Genomic DNA, 16,676 nt, shown 5'->3' on the forward strand with positions numbered 1-16,676 from the left:
TCCAGGTTCCACTCCAAATCCATAAACCATTACTCTGTAGTTTAAGTAAGCCAACAAACAGAACGTTCCCCCTCCCAGGTTCTAAACAAATTGAGAAATGAGACACGAGATTCAGAACGAAGGTAATCACACATCAGCATAGAGCTTCCATGAACATTCTCAGACTTCCTACCAGCCCTCCACTGAATTAACCACACCCATCCAGTCACAGCCTTTCCTCCTAAGGCAGCTGCTTACTTGATGGCAGAGTAAAAAGAGGATGCTGAGCCATGTATGCTCAATGCTTTTCCCAAATTCACCACTAAGTCAATCTTCCGTCTAAAAAGGAATGAATGGGAGGAACAGAAGGGAAAATAAAAATAACAACCAATAATAATAAAAGTTGGCATCCACGGAGCAATTTACTACGTCCCAGGCTCAACTCTAAATATTTTTGGTTAATTAGAATATTTAACTGTCAAGACTACCTTATGAACAGGCACTATTATTGTTCTCCTGTTTCAGTTGCAGACACTAAGGCATGAGAAGGCGAAGAAACTTTCCCAAGGTCAGAAAATGGAAATACTGCTTGAGGAGATGACCAATCAGCTTACATAAAGGACACAGCCAGAATACAGACAATCCAGAATTATCTATAAAATAGCATCGACCTATATATTTTGTAACCCCACTTTCTTCAGTAAAAGCTTTCATTTCATTGCAGTTTCTAACATATCGCTATAGATTTATATAGTTCTTTGAATATGACACTTAGTACTCCAAACAGAGCTAAGCTGAATTGTGAAATCATAATACATTATAGCTGCAAAGGTTCTGAAGTTCATCTGCTCAAAATTTTTCCTTTAGAGGTAAGAAAGCTAAGGTGCAGTTAAATTACTCGCCCAAAGTCATAAGGCTAGTTGCACAAAGATATGACCTAGTCCACCAGATCTTCCCTTTTTTTGTTGTATCATTGATACACAAATCCATTGAGAAGCTGAATAAATGAAGGAGCAAATGGACAGCTATTGGCATTTTCATCATTATGTTCCTTGTCTTCAGAAAGTAGAACACTTAAAACTTTTTTCTAGTTACTCTGACTAGAAACATTACTTTCTCTGTGAAAATCTCTCTGGGAAGCATAATATATTGGCTAGAGGTATAGACAAGTGAATTGGAATAGACTTTAGGGGCTGCAAAAATCCCTTTGTTAAAGACTGTTCATAGTTTTGTATCCTTCAAAAATCTGGATGCTCTTATGTTGTAACACATCTGTTTCTATTCAACAGGCAATAAAGAGAATCTCCAAAGTCAAGTAAACTCAAGCAGGGTTTTTTTCTCCATCTGTCGGAGGAAAAGCCCAAGAGAGCATTTTGCCTGCAGAAGGACAAGGCCCTCAGCTGGCTCCAGAAAGCCACTGTAACGGCAGCCCATCTGTGCAGATGTGCAGGATAAGATGTGCAGCATTTTGTTGCTGTTAATGATAATAAAATGTGGGGTTTTTTAATATAAATGATTATCTTGATTTTCAACACCTTGCTTTTCTATTACCTTTTCTATCAAGCTGAAAATGTTTTCCAATATTTATATGAAGTAAAATTTCAAGTCCCCAGTCCCATATCAGGGCAGACTCCAAGAACCCCAGAGTTAGGAAATCAATATTACAATCAACTTTAGAACTTTAATGTTTCGAACCCTCACCCTTACACCAAGACCACCAAGTTATGCTATTTCTCATTTCCCTCAAGTGTTCAAAGAATCACCTGCTTAAAATTAGCTTAAAATTTTAATCACCTGCTTAAAATTAAAACCCCACAAGGACTTGAGGCCACTGAGGCACAACAGATGACCACGGTGGGGCTGGGGAAGGGCTGTTTAACCAAGTCTCACTATAAACAAAATTACCTGCTGATTTCTTGAGGAATCCATGCCAGCTCATTGTTGTTCAGATTAAGCAGAATCAAATTCTGTAAGCCATCTGTCAGAAAATCATTTTAATCACGTTAGCCATCTCTTACAAAATAACTTGCAGCCACTTTTCAATATACCGTTGTTTTCCTTCTGGTTTCTTGCCTTGGCTAAGGCTCTTGGGGTTCCTGGTGACAGATACCCTCTTAAACTAGCTTCAGCTAAAAAGGGGGGAATTTATCACATCTTCTTCATCCATTCATCTGTTGCTGGGCAACTGGGCTCTTCCCGTACTTTGGCTATTATTGATAGCACCGCTACAAACATTGGGGTGCGCATGCCCCTTAGAAACAGCACCCCTGTATCCTTTGGAGAAATAAAGGTTATGCTTTAGTTTCAACTCACAAGGGTTGTCCTATAAATGCTTGTTGAGTGAATGAATCATTCCAAAGGTTCCTCCTTACAGGCCACACTCACCCGTCCATCAGCAAGACTTGGGGAGAGCAGTCAAATGGGGGGGGGGGGTGCCACCCCCTCCCCCCGCCACGGGAGCCACCCCCCACCCCTTCCCCCTGCAGCGGCCGGGCTGGAGTGCCCGAGTCGCACGGGCAGTGCGCAGAGCGGCCTCCCAGACCTCCGGCGACTGTGCTGGCACGTGTGCGCATTCATGCGGGCACACGTACCTCAGTCTCTCCGCACATGCGCACGCCCGTCGGGCCGGTTCTGCGCCCCCACCCCCCCGCAGCCCCGCCGCTGCACGTGACCGCCGGGGGGCGGCCCAGGGTGGCGCTCTCTTTGGGGCTGCGCCCGTGAACCTGCCCAGTGAGGAGGACCAGAAGTGGACGTACCGTGTGCACAAGTGCCCACGGAGCTCTAGGGCCAGCGTGTCCTTGAAGCGGGGAGGAGTCGACGTGCGCTAGCACGTGGCGGGAGTACTCCCGGATATTCTTCGCCCCGGGCCGGAAGAGGCTGACGCATTCTCTGTCGCATTTCCTGGGGGCTGCGTCCTCCTCGGCCACCAGCCTCTCTGCACTGAGCTCAAGGCCAGATGGACGGACTGGGGGCCTTCGCACTTGTCCTCCTTGCCGGCTCGTTGAACCGACAGCACTGCGTGTCCACGCAGCGTATCAGGCGCACCTCCCCGGCGCAGAATTCTCAGATGGCGCTGTCCTGCAGGCCGCCCAGTGGGAAAATTTCCAGGTATGCAGCTTGCCAGCCTCTCATTGAGGCCCATCTTCCCAGGCAGCACCACCAGGCCCTTGAACTCCACATCTGTGACTCCAGATGTGGTGCACGGTGGCTCCAGGTACGTCTCCGCGGTAAGCTTCTCCCTTTTGGGCTTGGCTTTGAACTTCTCTGAGAACCAGGCCATGGCTGTTCCTGCCTCCCAATACACTGGGCCCTCAGCCCTCGGGATGGGGGATGAGGGGTATATCATATTAATATAAATATATGTGTATATATACATAACCTATATGTAGTGCTATGTAATTATAGGCTCATATAGATATGTTTGGTTGTGTATGTATATACATAGGCCTTTGGTTGCTCTTGGTAATCACAGAAATGATCATGCCAGGGTTTCTTGGGCTTCTCATGCTTCTTCTGAACCATCGAACAAGGTTGTGATGTCCAAAGACACCATACCACGCTGTAGGCTAATGCTGTCTTTCCCAGGAGCTGCTCAAAGTCTGGGGGGATATACTCTCCGGGAGTCTCTGCAGAACGTAGAGTTTTATTTCTCATTACAGCTTCTCTCAGCTTCACATTCATATTGTCTCTCGCTACTCCTTTCTTTGCCCCATTCCCCAGGCTTTTCTTTTGAACAGATTTTCTCTAATTTTCCCTATATCGATAGCCATCCTACAGCTCCTGCGTTTGTATGTTCACAGACAGGGTAGACAGTTCTTGAACTGAAATGCCTGCAGGAGCTGAGAAGTTAACTGAAACGGTAGTAGTGGCCCTGGCCAGAGTGTAACTGGCAGGAGTGTGCTGAACTGGTGAGCACTGGCCTTATCTAACAGGCCAGCTGCCATTCAGCCAGCCCCTGGCCATTGCTATCATGTAGGAATATGCTTCCAGTATTGCCTTGTCTTTCTTTCTTAAAACAAGCGGATGAAAAAGATCCAGAGAACCAGATTTTTTTCTTTTTGTGAACTCTTTTGATTTGCAAGTTTTGGTACCCTAATTCACATTTTTTAAAAGGCAGTCAAAATAGAACCAACTTATTGGTGAACCAGTTTCAGCCCACAGGCCACCAGTTTGCAACCTCTGCCTTAGTTCATATGATTAGCTCAGACCGATTAAACTGTTTTGGATTCTATCGTAATTCCCAAGAAAGAGACAAATACTGGCCCACCATGGGACACAAATCTAGCTCTGGCCCAGCCCCCTGGTCTGGTGAGGGGGGACAGAGTCATGTAATACATGCCAGATAATGCTCAACTACCTGACACAAAACTGCTTCTGCCCTTGGTTAATAAGAACATGCCATAGAACATAATTTCTGCCACTCACATGGGATTTCCAAAGTTCAACAGCCCAAAGCCAAGAAATCCAGAGACTACTATACAGAGATTACATATATTTTATAAACCTCAAATTTATGGGCACACAAAACAAAATTTTTCTTTAAGAAAGCCTTAAATTAGCATCAATTAGGTTGCGTAATATTATTTATATGTATCAGGTTTTGCCCATGTTTGTCCCCAAAGTAGAGTTTGTAAAATAGTTCATAAAATTCTCTGCTTGTTTTCATGCCCTTAATTTTTTCGCATGTAAACTGTTTTCTTCCTAAGTAGATTGTAATTGAACCCTGAATCAATGGCTTTGCATATATAATGTGCATGAACATTAATAAGTGTTTGTTACTGTTCTTATTTTGAAAAAAAATATTTCTCCAAGATACATGATTTAAGATCTTAAAGTAAAAAGATGGTACCAGAGTCTATTAGTGCTGTTTGCCAAATATACCCCTAATTTCGCCCCCCCCAATCATATCCTTAGTAAATGCTGCTTAATGATGACAGGGATTATATATAGCACCCATATCTCAAAAGTCCACAGAACCTTATAAATTTCATAACATAGCTTTAGTTTTATTAGTAGGGTCAAAGCCTTACAATGACAAAAGTGTTGTACACGAGTATATGAAGCTATAAAAATCACCTAGATCTCTTTGTCATATGTTTTGTCTTTAAGCCCACTCTACCTGTATTCAATTGGAAGAGTCTCCTATTGAATGGAGAAGTTATAGTTTGAAAGGAAACACCAAAAAAAAAAAAAAATGCCAATTATTGGATCTCATATTTTTTCTTTAAAGTCCTCCTCAAATTGATTTCAGTCTTAACATCTTGATCAAAGATTGTAGCTTAAAATTGAGACAAAATAAAAAGTGTAAAAAATAAGGAGAACTTTTTTTTTTAATTTTTTTTTTAACGTTTCTTTATTTTTGAGACAGAGAGAGACAGAGCATGAACGGGGGGGGGGGGGGGGGGGGGGGGGGGGGGGAAAAAAAAAGAGAGTCGAGGCTCTGGGCTGATAGCCCAGAGCCTGACGCAGGGCTCGAACTCACGGACCGTGAGATCGTGACCTGAGCTGAAGTCAGATGCTTAACCGACTGAGCCACCCAGGCGCCCAAGGAGAACTTTTCTTGATTTGATTTTCAACTAGTCTCCTCTTAGGTACAGAGAAAGGGTGCCCAGATTCAAGAGTCAAAATATACACTGATTCTGAACACGGGATATTCATTAATCTAATACTAACTTCTTTTCTTAGATCCACCTAGTACAATAGTTGAAAAAAAAGTCCCAAGAATTCCTTAATTTCAAGAGCAATGTGTAAATAACTCCAACAAAAAATTATTAAAAGGTAAAATTTTTTACTTTTGCATTTGTTCAATATAAGGATATTAAGTTTGGCCTTATAATATTGCTCTTCTATGACTAACTTACCACATGCTCCAGATGCAAATTTACAAATCTTATTTCCAAATAAATGAAGCTTCTTCAGGGATGTAAGGTATTTCATCTCTTCTGGAATTTCTTCTAAAAGATTATTTCCCAGATTTAGTACTGTCAACTGTAAACATACATAAGTTTAATGAATTCATGTATTATTCACCTTCAAAGAAAAGACCCTGAATAGTCAGAGCAACCTTGAAAAAGAAAAGCAAAGATAGAGGCATCACAGTTCCTGACTTTAACGTATATTGCAAAGCTGTAGTGATCAAGACGGTATGGTACTGGCACAAAAACAGACACATAGATCAATAGAACAGAATAGAAAACCCAGAAATGGACCCACAACCATAAGGTCAACTAATAATTAACAAAGCAGGAAAGAATATCCAATGGAAAGAAGACAGTCTCTTCAACAAATGGTGCTGGGAAAACTGGACAACAACATGCAAAAGAAAAAAACTAGACCACATTCTTACACCATACACAAAAATAAATTCAAAGTGGATGAAAGACCTACATGTGAGACAGGAAACAATCAAAATCCTAGAGGAGTACACAGGCAGCAATCTCTTTGACCTCGGCCAGAGCAACTCCTTAATAGACATGTCTCCAGAGGCAAGGAAAATAAAAGTAAAAATAAACTATTGGGACTTCATCAAAATAAAAAGCTTCTGCACAGCAGAGTAAACAATCAACAAAACTAAAAGACAGCCTTCAGAATGGGAGAAGATATTTGTAAATGACATATCTGATAAAGGGTTAGTATCCAAAATATATAAATAATTAATAAAACTCCACACCTAACAAACAAATATCCAGTTAAAAAATGGGCAGAAGACATTTTTTTCAAAGAAGACATCCAGATGGCTAATAGATACATGAAAAGGTGCTCAACATCAGTCATCATCAGGGAAATATGAATCAAAACTGCAATGAGATACCATCTCATACCTGTCAGAATGGCTAAAATTAGCAACACAGGAAACAACAGATGTTGGCAAGGATGCAGGGAGAGGGGAATCTGCACTGCTGGTGGGAATGCAAACTGGTGCAGCCACTCTGGAAAACAGTATGGAGGTTCCTCAAAAAGTTAAATATAGTACTACACTAAGACCCAGCAATTGCACTACTAAGTATTTATCCATAGTATGCAAAAATATTGATTCAAAGGGATGCACCCCAATGTTTATAGCAGCACTATCAGTAATAGCCAATTATGGAAAGAGCCCAAATGTCCATCAACTGATGAATGGATAAAGAAGATGTGGTATATATATATATATATATGGAATGGAATATCACTCAGCCATCAAAAAGAATGAAATCATGCCATTTTCAACAATGTGGATGGAGCCAGAGAATATTATGCTAAGCAAAATAAGTCAGAAAAAGACAAATACTGTAGGATTTCATTCATATGTGGAATTTAGGAAACAAAACAGATGAACATAGTGGGGAAAAAAGAGAGCGGCAAACCATAAAGCAGACTTTTAGCTATAGAGAACAAATTAACATTTGCTGGAGGGAAGGTGAGCAGGGGGATGGGTTAAATGAGTGATGAGTATTGAAGAGGGTGCTTGTGATGAGCACTGGATGTGGTATCTAAGTGACGAATCACTAAATTCTAAACATGTAACTAATATTACACTGTATGTTAACTAGCTGGAATTGAAATAAATACTTGGAAGAAAAAAGTTAAATTTAAAAAACAGTCTTTTGGGTATGTTGCATGAAAAATTGAAATGATAAGACACAAGAAAAGTGCATGTCAGAGTAAAAATATTGGAATAGAAATGAGAAATGTTAGGAAGAATGTTCTGAAAATAATATAGTAATTCAAAACAAGGAAAGGCCAACTAAATTGACTGCTATGAGGGGCGCCTGGGTGGCGCAGTCGGTTGGGCGTCCGACTTCAGCCAGGTCACGATCTCGCGGTCTGTGAGTTCGAGCCCCGCGTCAGGCTCTGGGCTGATGGCTCGGAGCCTGGAGCCTGCTTCCGATTCTGTGTCTCCCTCTCTCTCTGCCCCTCCCCCGTTCATGCTCTGTCTCTCTCTGTCCCAAAAATAAATAAAAAACGTTGAAAAAAAAAAAAAATTTAAATTGACTGCTATGAAAAATAGCATCATTATTCTTGGTTATTGTTCTATAAAAAATTCTTTCTATTCAAAATTTATGTCTGACAATGCCTTACACATATGTGATACCTTACAATTTCAACATTAAAATTATTTTTATATATATTTTAAAAAGGACCTTTGTTGAGATTCATGTAACCTAAGAAAATGTCAGCATAATCTTAAACAATTATTTCACATACACATAAAATGAGCTTTATAACTAAAGTTTATTTAATCTTCATGTTCAAACATCTTATGTTAATTAAAGCACAATTTAATTTTTAATTAAACCACTGAACTTTATTAAAATTGTAATGCAAACCATTCCAAAGGCATTTAAAAACACAAATAATGACTCATTCATAATTCACTTGAGCATCTCAAAGAGTATCCTAATATTGCGACCCACAGAATCAAAACCTTTAAAAAGTTGGCAAAGGATTTATCAAGATAAGTGTACTCTTAATCCCCTTTATCTGTTTCACCCCCCTCTTATCTTGTAGACTTATCTTGATAAGCACTGAGAAATATATAGAACTTAAATCAGTATATTGTACACCTGAAACTAATATAGCATTGTCTGTTCATTATACTTGAATTAAAAAAGAAAAAACTCGGCAAGGGGCTAATTTCTTGAAATTAGAAATATGACCCAGGATCTGAGATCCTCCTATCATATAATGACTGATTGGTGAGATGTAGGAAGAACCGCACATAAGAAAGAAAGATACTCCTTGATCTTCTAATCCAATATATCACTGATACAGGATTGGTCCCTAAAAAATTATAATTTTTTTTATTTGAGATCTAATTGTAATTCCCAAGATATAAAAAGAGTCTTTTCTTTCACTCCCAAACAGAATTTACCATTCATATTTCAATACCAACTCCTGGTTTCAATACTAGCCTTCAGAGTTTTAATATTAAAAGGTATAAAAAAGGAATCACAGGAGTCTTTAGTCTTTTTTTTTAATTTTTTTTTTACATTTATTTATTTTTGAGAGCGCACAAGTGGGGGAGGGGCAGAGAGAGAGGGAGACACAGAATCCGAAGCAGGCTCCAGGCTCTGAGCCATGAGCACAGAGCCCGACGCGGGGCTCAAACTCACGAACCGTGAGATCATAACCTGAGCCGAAGTCGGACACTCAACCGACTGAGCCACCCAGGCGCCCCTCTTTTTTTTTTTAAAGTAAGTTCTACACCCAAGGTGGGGCTTGAACTGACAATACTGAGATCAAGAGTCACATGCTCTACCGACTGAGCCAGACAGGTGCCCCAGAATCATGGGAGTCTTGACAAATTAATGACTTTAACATAAGACAAGAAAAATAAGAATTTTTAGGCAAATTATGGTTTATATTTCAATATCATCTGGTATTTGATACGGATGTATGTTAACGATTTAAAGTAATATAAAGCATAGTATATTTACAATGAAATTCCATGTCCTGAGAATTCATGGAAAAGGTTTTGCTTTTATACCTGCCTTCCACTGAGAATGACCATCATATACCATCTTGAAGGCTTTATTCTTTTGTAAAGGTGAAGTTCAAATATATTCATGTAGCCATTCTAGTGGAAAGACTTAATCCAGAGTCTATGCTTATATTACTTTTCTATTGGACTATAACAAATTACCACAAACTTAGCGACTTAAAACAAGGCAAATTTATTATCAGATGAAATGAAATGGGTTTCACTGACCTAAAAACAAAGGGTTGACAGGGCTGCATTTCTTTCTGGAGAAAAGTAGACAGACAGTTATAAATGCAAGTCTAGAATTCTCTGCAGTAGTCAAGACCAGAGGGTGAAATCTGAGCTTTTACCAGGTAAAAGGTATCATGTGGGATGGTAAGAGATCAGTGAGGATGAGGGTGTGAGGAGAGGATTGAGACTAGCAGAGGAGGAGAAGGAATGGCCAGTGAGGTAGACAGGGATGGTGCGACACCTACAGCGTCTGGTAGAGCAGATCTGCTTTATTGAGACAGTGTTCAGTCTTCAGGACCTGGATTTTTCCTATGGAGGACTTTCTCCTGCATCCTTCTGTGAAGAATTTCCTTTGGTTACTAGGAGACACTTTACCTGGAAATGCCTGGAAGGTTATGCCTCTACTCCATCCTCCTATGGTGGCCTATATCCCATAATGGATGCAGGGATGTAACAGCCAGCCCCTTTGCCTCTGTGGTGCAAGGCATGTTCCAGAACTCTGATGGGATAAGGCTGAGGCTAAATTTCTCCTGAAATCACATCATAACCTTAATTCTTTCCCTGCCCTGTTCTGCTTCCTCACACTTTTACAGGTTTATTCTGAGAGCACAGCCTCAATAAATGACAAAAATCTGTGACTTAGGTTCTCCAACATACGTGGTGTCACAGAAGCCAAGGGGAAAGAAAAGGAAAAGAAAGCTGTTTTTAAAAAGAAGATACAGGTCAGATCCCAAGGGAAAGTTAAGTAAAATAAAAGCATAGAAATAACCACAGGATTTAGCAACATGAAAATCATTAGTGGCCTTCGCAATAGGGGTGAAGTGTTGGGGAAGAAATGCTGATTGAAGTGGGCTATGGAGAAAATGTGAAAAAGTGAAGATAATGGGTAACAGACAATTCTTTTAAGAACTTTTGCTATAAAGGGATCTTAAAAACTTATCAGGGAGCTGTAGGGTTTGTTTCTTCAAAAATAAAAGATAGTATAGCTTATTGATATGCTGATGGAAATAATTCTGCAGAGAATGAGAAACTAATGATATAAGGAGAGGGATCATTGCAGGATCAAAATCTTTAGAAAGTGAAGGGCACCTGGCGGGCTCAGTTCGTAGAACATACGATTCTTGATCTCAGGATGGTGAGTTCAAGCCCCACATTGGGTGTGGAGCCTACTTTAAAAAAAAAATCCTTTAGAAAATGAAAAAGGATGTGATCCAGAGTACATGTGGGTCCTGGCCCTGCATAAGAGTAAGGACTCTTCACCAAGGTTGTATGAAGGAAGGTGGAGAAGGTACATGCAGATCAGGGCCATGGATGGATTGGGTGATAAAATAGGAGGGAGTTCCTGACTGACAGTATCTATTTTTTCAATGAAATATGAAACAAAACCATCTGCTTGGAGGAGGAGATGTAACGAGGTTTGAGGAAATGTAATTTTGAAGAGCAATCTGAGCAAATGTGGTAGGGTAGCTGTGAAAATCACAGCTGGTTTTCTGATTGAACAGCTCCAAAGATGATATAAAATGGATAGATGACCCAGGAAAAGTCACCTGCTTTGGAGGACACATTAAATACATGGCCGTTTGGCTAGAAAAGGCTACCGTGTGAAATTCTGAGCTCCATACCAAAACTGTGACATGAAAACCTCAAGATTTAAAGGATTCCAGTGTTAACATTAAGATGGAGTGAATGGAACTGGAATTATTCTTGATAGAATAGGGTAACTAAAAGATTTGGTTATGACCTTTAAATTCATAAAGGTATCTGAAAGACTGTGGGGTTACACTCTGTCATCAGAACAGATATGTCAGAAGTTCAGCCTAGATTACATAAATTATACAGAAGTTCCAGAGACACTATAACAGGACTGAATTACCTGTGACAAACACCTCAAGACCCAACCTAAATGCTCTATTAACTCAATCATATTTATTATGTGTCTATTATGTGCGTGGTGTTTTGAGTGCTAGAGTGACAAGGACACCCACGGTCCCTCTCTCATAGTGCTTATATGTTGGGAAGCGAGACAGGCAACAAATAAGTAAACAAGTAATTTCCGTTAGTGTTAAGGGCTTCATATAAAGGAAAGAAAACAGGATAATGGGTTGGAAAGTACTCAAGGCCAGATTGGGTCATAAGAGAAGACTTCCCTGAGAAGGTGATGTTTGAGCCGAGCTAACTGGGATTTCTTGACAAGTTGTTTGAGGTGAGGTATTTGAGATACCTTGACAAGGCTGTTCCAAATGGTATTCAATTCACAAAGGGTTTCAAAAATACCAGGCACCCAGGGGTGCCTGGGTGGCTCAGTCAGTTAAGCGCCGACTTTGGCTGAGGTCATGATCCCTTTTCAATGACGTTTTCAGGGAAGAGAAAAATGTTGGCCACAGAATAATGACTTTCTGTTAAATTGTCAATTTTGTTGGGAAAAAAATTTTTATTGTTTCTAGTGATAATGTGTTTCAGGATTCTGTTTCCATTAAACTATCACTATACCTTAGTTCTCCAATTATTGTAATAGGTTTCTGTATTTACTGGTCCCCCTTGGCATAAACCATCTTCTCCAGGAAGCCACCTTCCTTTTGTAGTTTTATAGCACTGTGTCCTTGCTTGCTTGCTTTCTTGTTTTTAATTTTTTTTAATGTTTATTTATTTTTGAGAGAGACAGAGAGGGAGAGACAGAGGGTGAGCAGGGGAGGGGCAGAGAGAGACAGAGACACAGAATTCAAGGCAGGCTCCAGGCTCCGTGCTGTCAGCACAGAGCCCAACACGAGACTCAAACTCATGAGCCATGAGATCATGACCTGAGCCAAAGTCAGAAATTTGACTGAGCCACCAAGGCACCCCAAGCACTACGTGCTTTCTATGACCAATTATTATCTTCTGCTCTATGTTGTAGTGATTCATGTATATGTTATACCTTTACTATTAAGTTGGAAATTTTGCAATGACAGGGTCTCTTTGTGTTCATCTAGCATCCAAAGAACAGTGTCTGAAATAGAATAGCTTCTCAATAAACATTAGTTGAATGCTGCCTGCTTAGATCATTTCTGCAAGCTAATGGTTCATACTGTGGGTGGAATACTCATATGGCTCTATATCTTTTTTTTTTTTATTTCAAAATCAAGTATCTGTTGAGCTCAATCCGCTCCAATCTTCCCATCTTGGTTTACTTTCTTCTAAGGGGTTGCCTGCTTTCCTTATTCTAGCCATCTGCTCATTTTCACTAGCCCCTATACTCATTTCAATGCAAGACCTATCATATGTATGCCTAGAACTTACACCAGGAAACTTCTCCTAACATTTAATTATACTGTGCTTGTAGCTATTAATTACCACTGGAGAACTTTGTGCTATTTATTGTGTCTTTCAACTGTTTATTTGATGTTTAAAATGCTATCTATGACTACTTGGATAAAAACATTTTTAGAAGTGTAAAAAAACTGAGTTCAAATGTCCATTTTATCTGGACATCTTTTTGAACTAAATCATGCTTGATGATACCACTTTGGAATAAGCTGTTCGATCACTTGCCTATAACATGTATATGTATATGTATATGCTTGATCTAGTATGTGATTATTAATCCTTAAATTCCTTAAGGACAGTGAATGTTCCCATTTGCTATACCTAAGTAGTGCATAATATAATGTCAAGTTCTGTAAGCTCTTTAATAAAAATAATGTAACCAAATTAATGAGAGAAGACTAACAGAATTTTTACATTTTTTACTAGCATGTATATGGCCAAGGCCTATCAGGGAGGGTGGCATTATGGCTCACTCTGCTAATTCTTATAAATGCTTTTTTTTTTTTTAAAGGAATCTGTGGCATCTTTAAAACCACAGTTTAACACAATTGCCAAATGCTTCTTCTAAGTCCAGCTATTTCTGAAAGAATTTGTTTATTTGAATAAGTTTACAGATTTCAAAACTATTATTTAATTTCACAGAAACTTCTTAGTATGCAATGTCAGATTTCCCAAAACAATTGTAATTTCATTGGAAAGAGAGGCAAAAGTTCTAAGGTCCAGCATGGCATCTAATCTCTAGAGATCCCTACAACCTTTAAGCCCTGTCCCCTTAGAGCCCAGGGTTAAATCCAGTGTCATGGAATGGGCAAGTCCTATTCACTCAGTATAAGAAGGGCTCTCTGATTAGCATTTATACTAAAATCATTAACAAAGAATTACCTGTTAGCATCCTGTCAGAAGCTTCTTAAGGAAAGAATACAGAGGAAACAGACAAGAGTTTCAAACTATCAGAAAAGGGGAATTACAGCACAAAACTGACATTCAATTAAAAATGTAAAACCTGAAGTATTTGGAAGAATGGAGCGTTTGGATATCTGAGGGTAGGGGCTAAAATTTTCTAAGTAACCAGTAGGGTAAGGCATTCTATACAAGGTAATGTTAATACCTTATATTTAGGTACCTTTGGGGTAGGAGCTAAAACTTCCTAAGTAACCAGTATGAAGGCACTCTATACAAGGTAATGTTAATAGCAACCTTAGGCACTAAGAATAATGAAGCGTGTTTTAGAGATGAGACAGGCAGGGCACAGAGATAATGTGAGTTGTTTCACATCACCCAGCCAGCAAGTGAGAGAAGAGGCTTAGTCTCTTCTAGAGGCTGACTGCTTCCAGCAGAGGATGCTGAAGTTCCAGAAAGGGTGTAAGAGGCTTAACACAGGCTTGGGCAAAGAAGCAGATGCAAAGGAAGAGTAAAGAAGCTTGGAGAGAAGGAACTCCTAGGTGCCTCTGTACCTGGACAGATACAGGAAAGCAGGATAATCAATCTCTGTTTGATAGAAAAGCCAGGCTTAGAAAACAGAGGCCTTACCTATTGAGGGAAGAAGAAGAGATTTCCAGTGGATAAGGACAGAAGAAAGGATAGCACTGCTGACCAACAGGACAGATGACATCAGCTCCCTCTGTTCTACTAAGCTTAGAGAGTGAGACCCAGAACACCCAAGGAGGGAGAGAGGCGAGTCCTTGCTTGTGCCATCCCTCCTGTGTCCCTCTGCATAACCCATCCTCCAGGTCTTAACTCCGTTGCACTTCTCAGGACCACCTTCTCTTAATTTTCTAACTAGAGATGCTCCTAGCACAGTATAATTCTCCCTCATGGGACTTTTCACAATAGTAATTTTACATCTGTCTGTATAAACAGACCTGAGAATTGGGACACATGAGTGTTTTTGTTCCTTTCTTTGTTGCCCAAATCCAGCACGATGCCTCATCCACTGCAGGCACACATAACTATTTGCTGAACATCGGAAGGAAGGACAGATAGAAGGAAGCAAGCTAGTAAGCGAGGGAGGAAGGGTCGGAGGCAGAAAGGAAGTTGATTGTGTTAGGGGTCATCAAGGAGGACAGTGAAAATAGAAAAAGGAGAGACCAGGACCACAATAACAAATTTACAAACTACCCAACTCTGCTTAGGGTTGGCCTTATTTACTGTCAATTGTTTATGGTCAAATAAGAAACTGGTAGACTGTATCTTTGTTCTGGGCAGCCACACACGTGAGCCTCATAAAGGAGTATTACTGTACTGCCATTGGACCTTATGATGCATGTCAACACTGCTACACACAATTAGAGATGATGGCTATTTGTTTCTCTGGGGATTTTGAAACTATGACTGATTTACCTATGAGGGAACTTTGTTCCTAGATGATGCCATAATTATGGTAACACTGTGTTTGGTTAAGCTGAACTCTGAAAATGGCTTACATCCCATTCCACTCAAGTCTACATTGTATGGTTTACTAGGTGCCAGGCACTAGGAACAAGACAAGGTCACCGCCCTCAAGAGTTATAAAATGCTTCTTTGAAAATTGTTGATATCCCAGCACTTCATCAGTCACAGACCAAATGCATTCATCATAAATTATAGGGCATCAACTCGTATTTTTCATGTCATTAGAAGTGATTAAAATTTTCCAGTTTCACTAGTCAAATAAGCAAAGAAAGAAGAAATACGATCTATATTTTCTAAAGAAACTCCTCCCACTTTACCCTTGTTGCCAGTTACACTATAATGGTAATACTAATTATAATAGCAACTATAACTTATTTGAAAAGTTCCTATGTACCAGGCCTTGAGCTTCACATATGTTAACATTCAACTTAATCCTCAAACAAGGAGATAGGGTCCATGTGTTTTTCACATTTATATCCTTGGAACCAGCACAGACACAAGAAGATGAATGGTAAATATTTGTTAAACAAACGCATACGTAAACAAATGGAAAGTGGGGACAATCCATGTAGCATTCAAACCTGCAATTTTTAGGCAACCCAGTTTTTGTTTTCAGAAACTACAAATTGAACACCACACCCTGGTAAATTTCACACTAAATATATAAATAATGAACCTGGACAGCTGAAAGCAACCTTGAAAGAGACCTCATTTTATAGATGTAGTCACTGATTGAGTGACCTCAACAAGTGACTTAACCTCTTACCAAACCATACATGTTATTTAACAATATGAGGATACTAACTTCCTTGAAGAGGAACGGAATTCCTAGCGTTGTGCCTGGCTCTCAAGAAATGATTTATGTTGTTATTCTATTCGATAGCATTTTATGGGTGCTGAAATTTAAAAGTATTATTTTTGTTTCAGGAACTTAAAAAATATCAAGACTATTTTCATGTTTTTTATTTTGTAGAAAATATGACCAAAAATCAGAATACTGGGGCAAAGTGGACTTCCTACGATGATAAAATAAAAAGGCTAGTCCAAAAAGCAAGCACAGTATAGACCCCCTCAAAAAGTGGTAGGGAGATACTTTCAATAATTACTAATAAAAGGTAGGCTCTGAAGCAATACAAGAAAGAGTTCAAACTAACTTTTGAAAAATACATTCAGGGGTTTTGTAGAAAATGGTTAGAAGAAAAAATCTGATCTTAGAACTGTGACATACATATCACCAGGTTATAAAGATCACAAGGACACTTTGTGGCTTAGATCATTCCTCAACGTTTGGGCTTGAATTCCACGACAT

At 39.6% G+C, this 16,676-nt stretch overlaps 1 protein-coding gene across 1 annotated transcript in view; it reads right to left on the minus strand.

Moving 5' to 3' along the window:
• LRRC69 (leucine rich repeat containing 69) overlaps positions 1–16,676 on the minus strand; it is an 84,589-nt gene that overhangs the window by 58,606 nt on the left and 9,307 nt on the right. The window contains exons 4-5 of the mRNA XM_049632681.1: positions 5,841–5,967; positions 1,885–1,957 (exon numbers count right to left, since the gene is read on the minus strand). Of these exons, the coding sequence (XP_049488638.1) occupies positions 1,885–1,957; positions 5,841–5,967 (200 nt within the window). The remainder of the gene's footprint in view (positions 1–1,884; positions 1,958–5,840; positions 5,968–16,676) is intronic.

The sequence above is a fragment of the Panthera uncia genome, chromosome F2 (genome assembly GCF_023721935.1).
Source record: "Panthera uncia isolate 11264 chromosome F2, Puncia_PCG_1.0, whole genome shotgun sequence".
Classification (NCBI taxonomy): domain Eukaryota; kingdom Metazoa; phylum Chordata; class Mammalia; order Carnivora; family Felidae; genus Panthera; species Panthera uncia.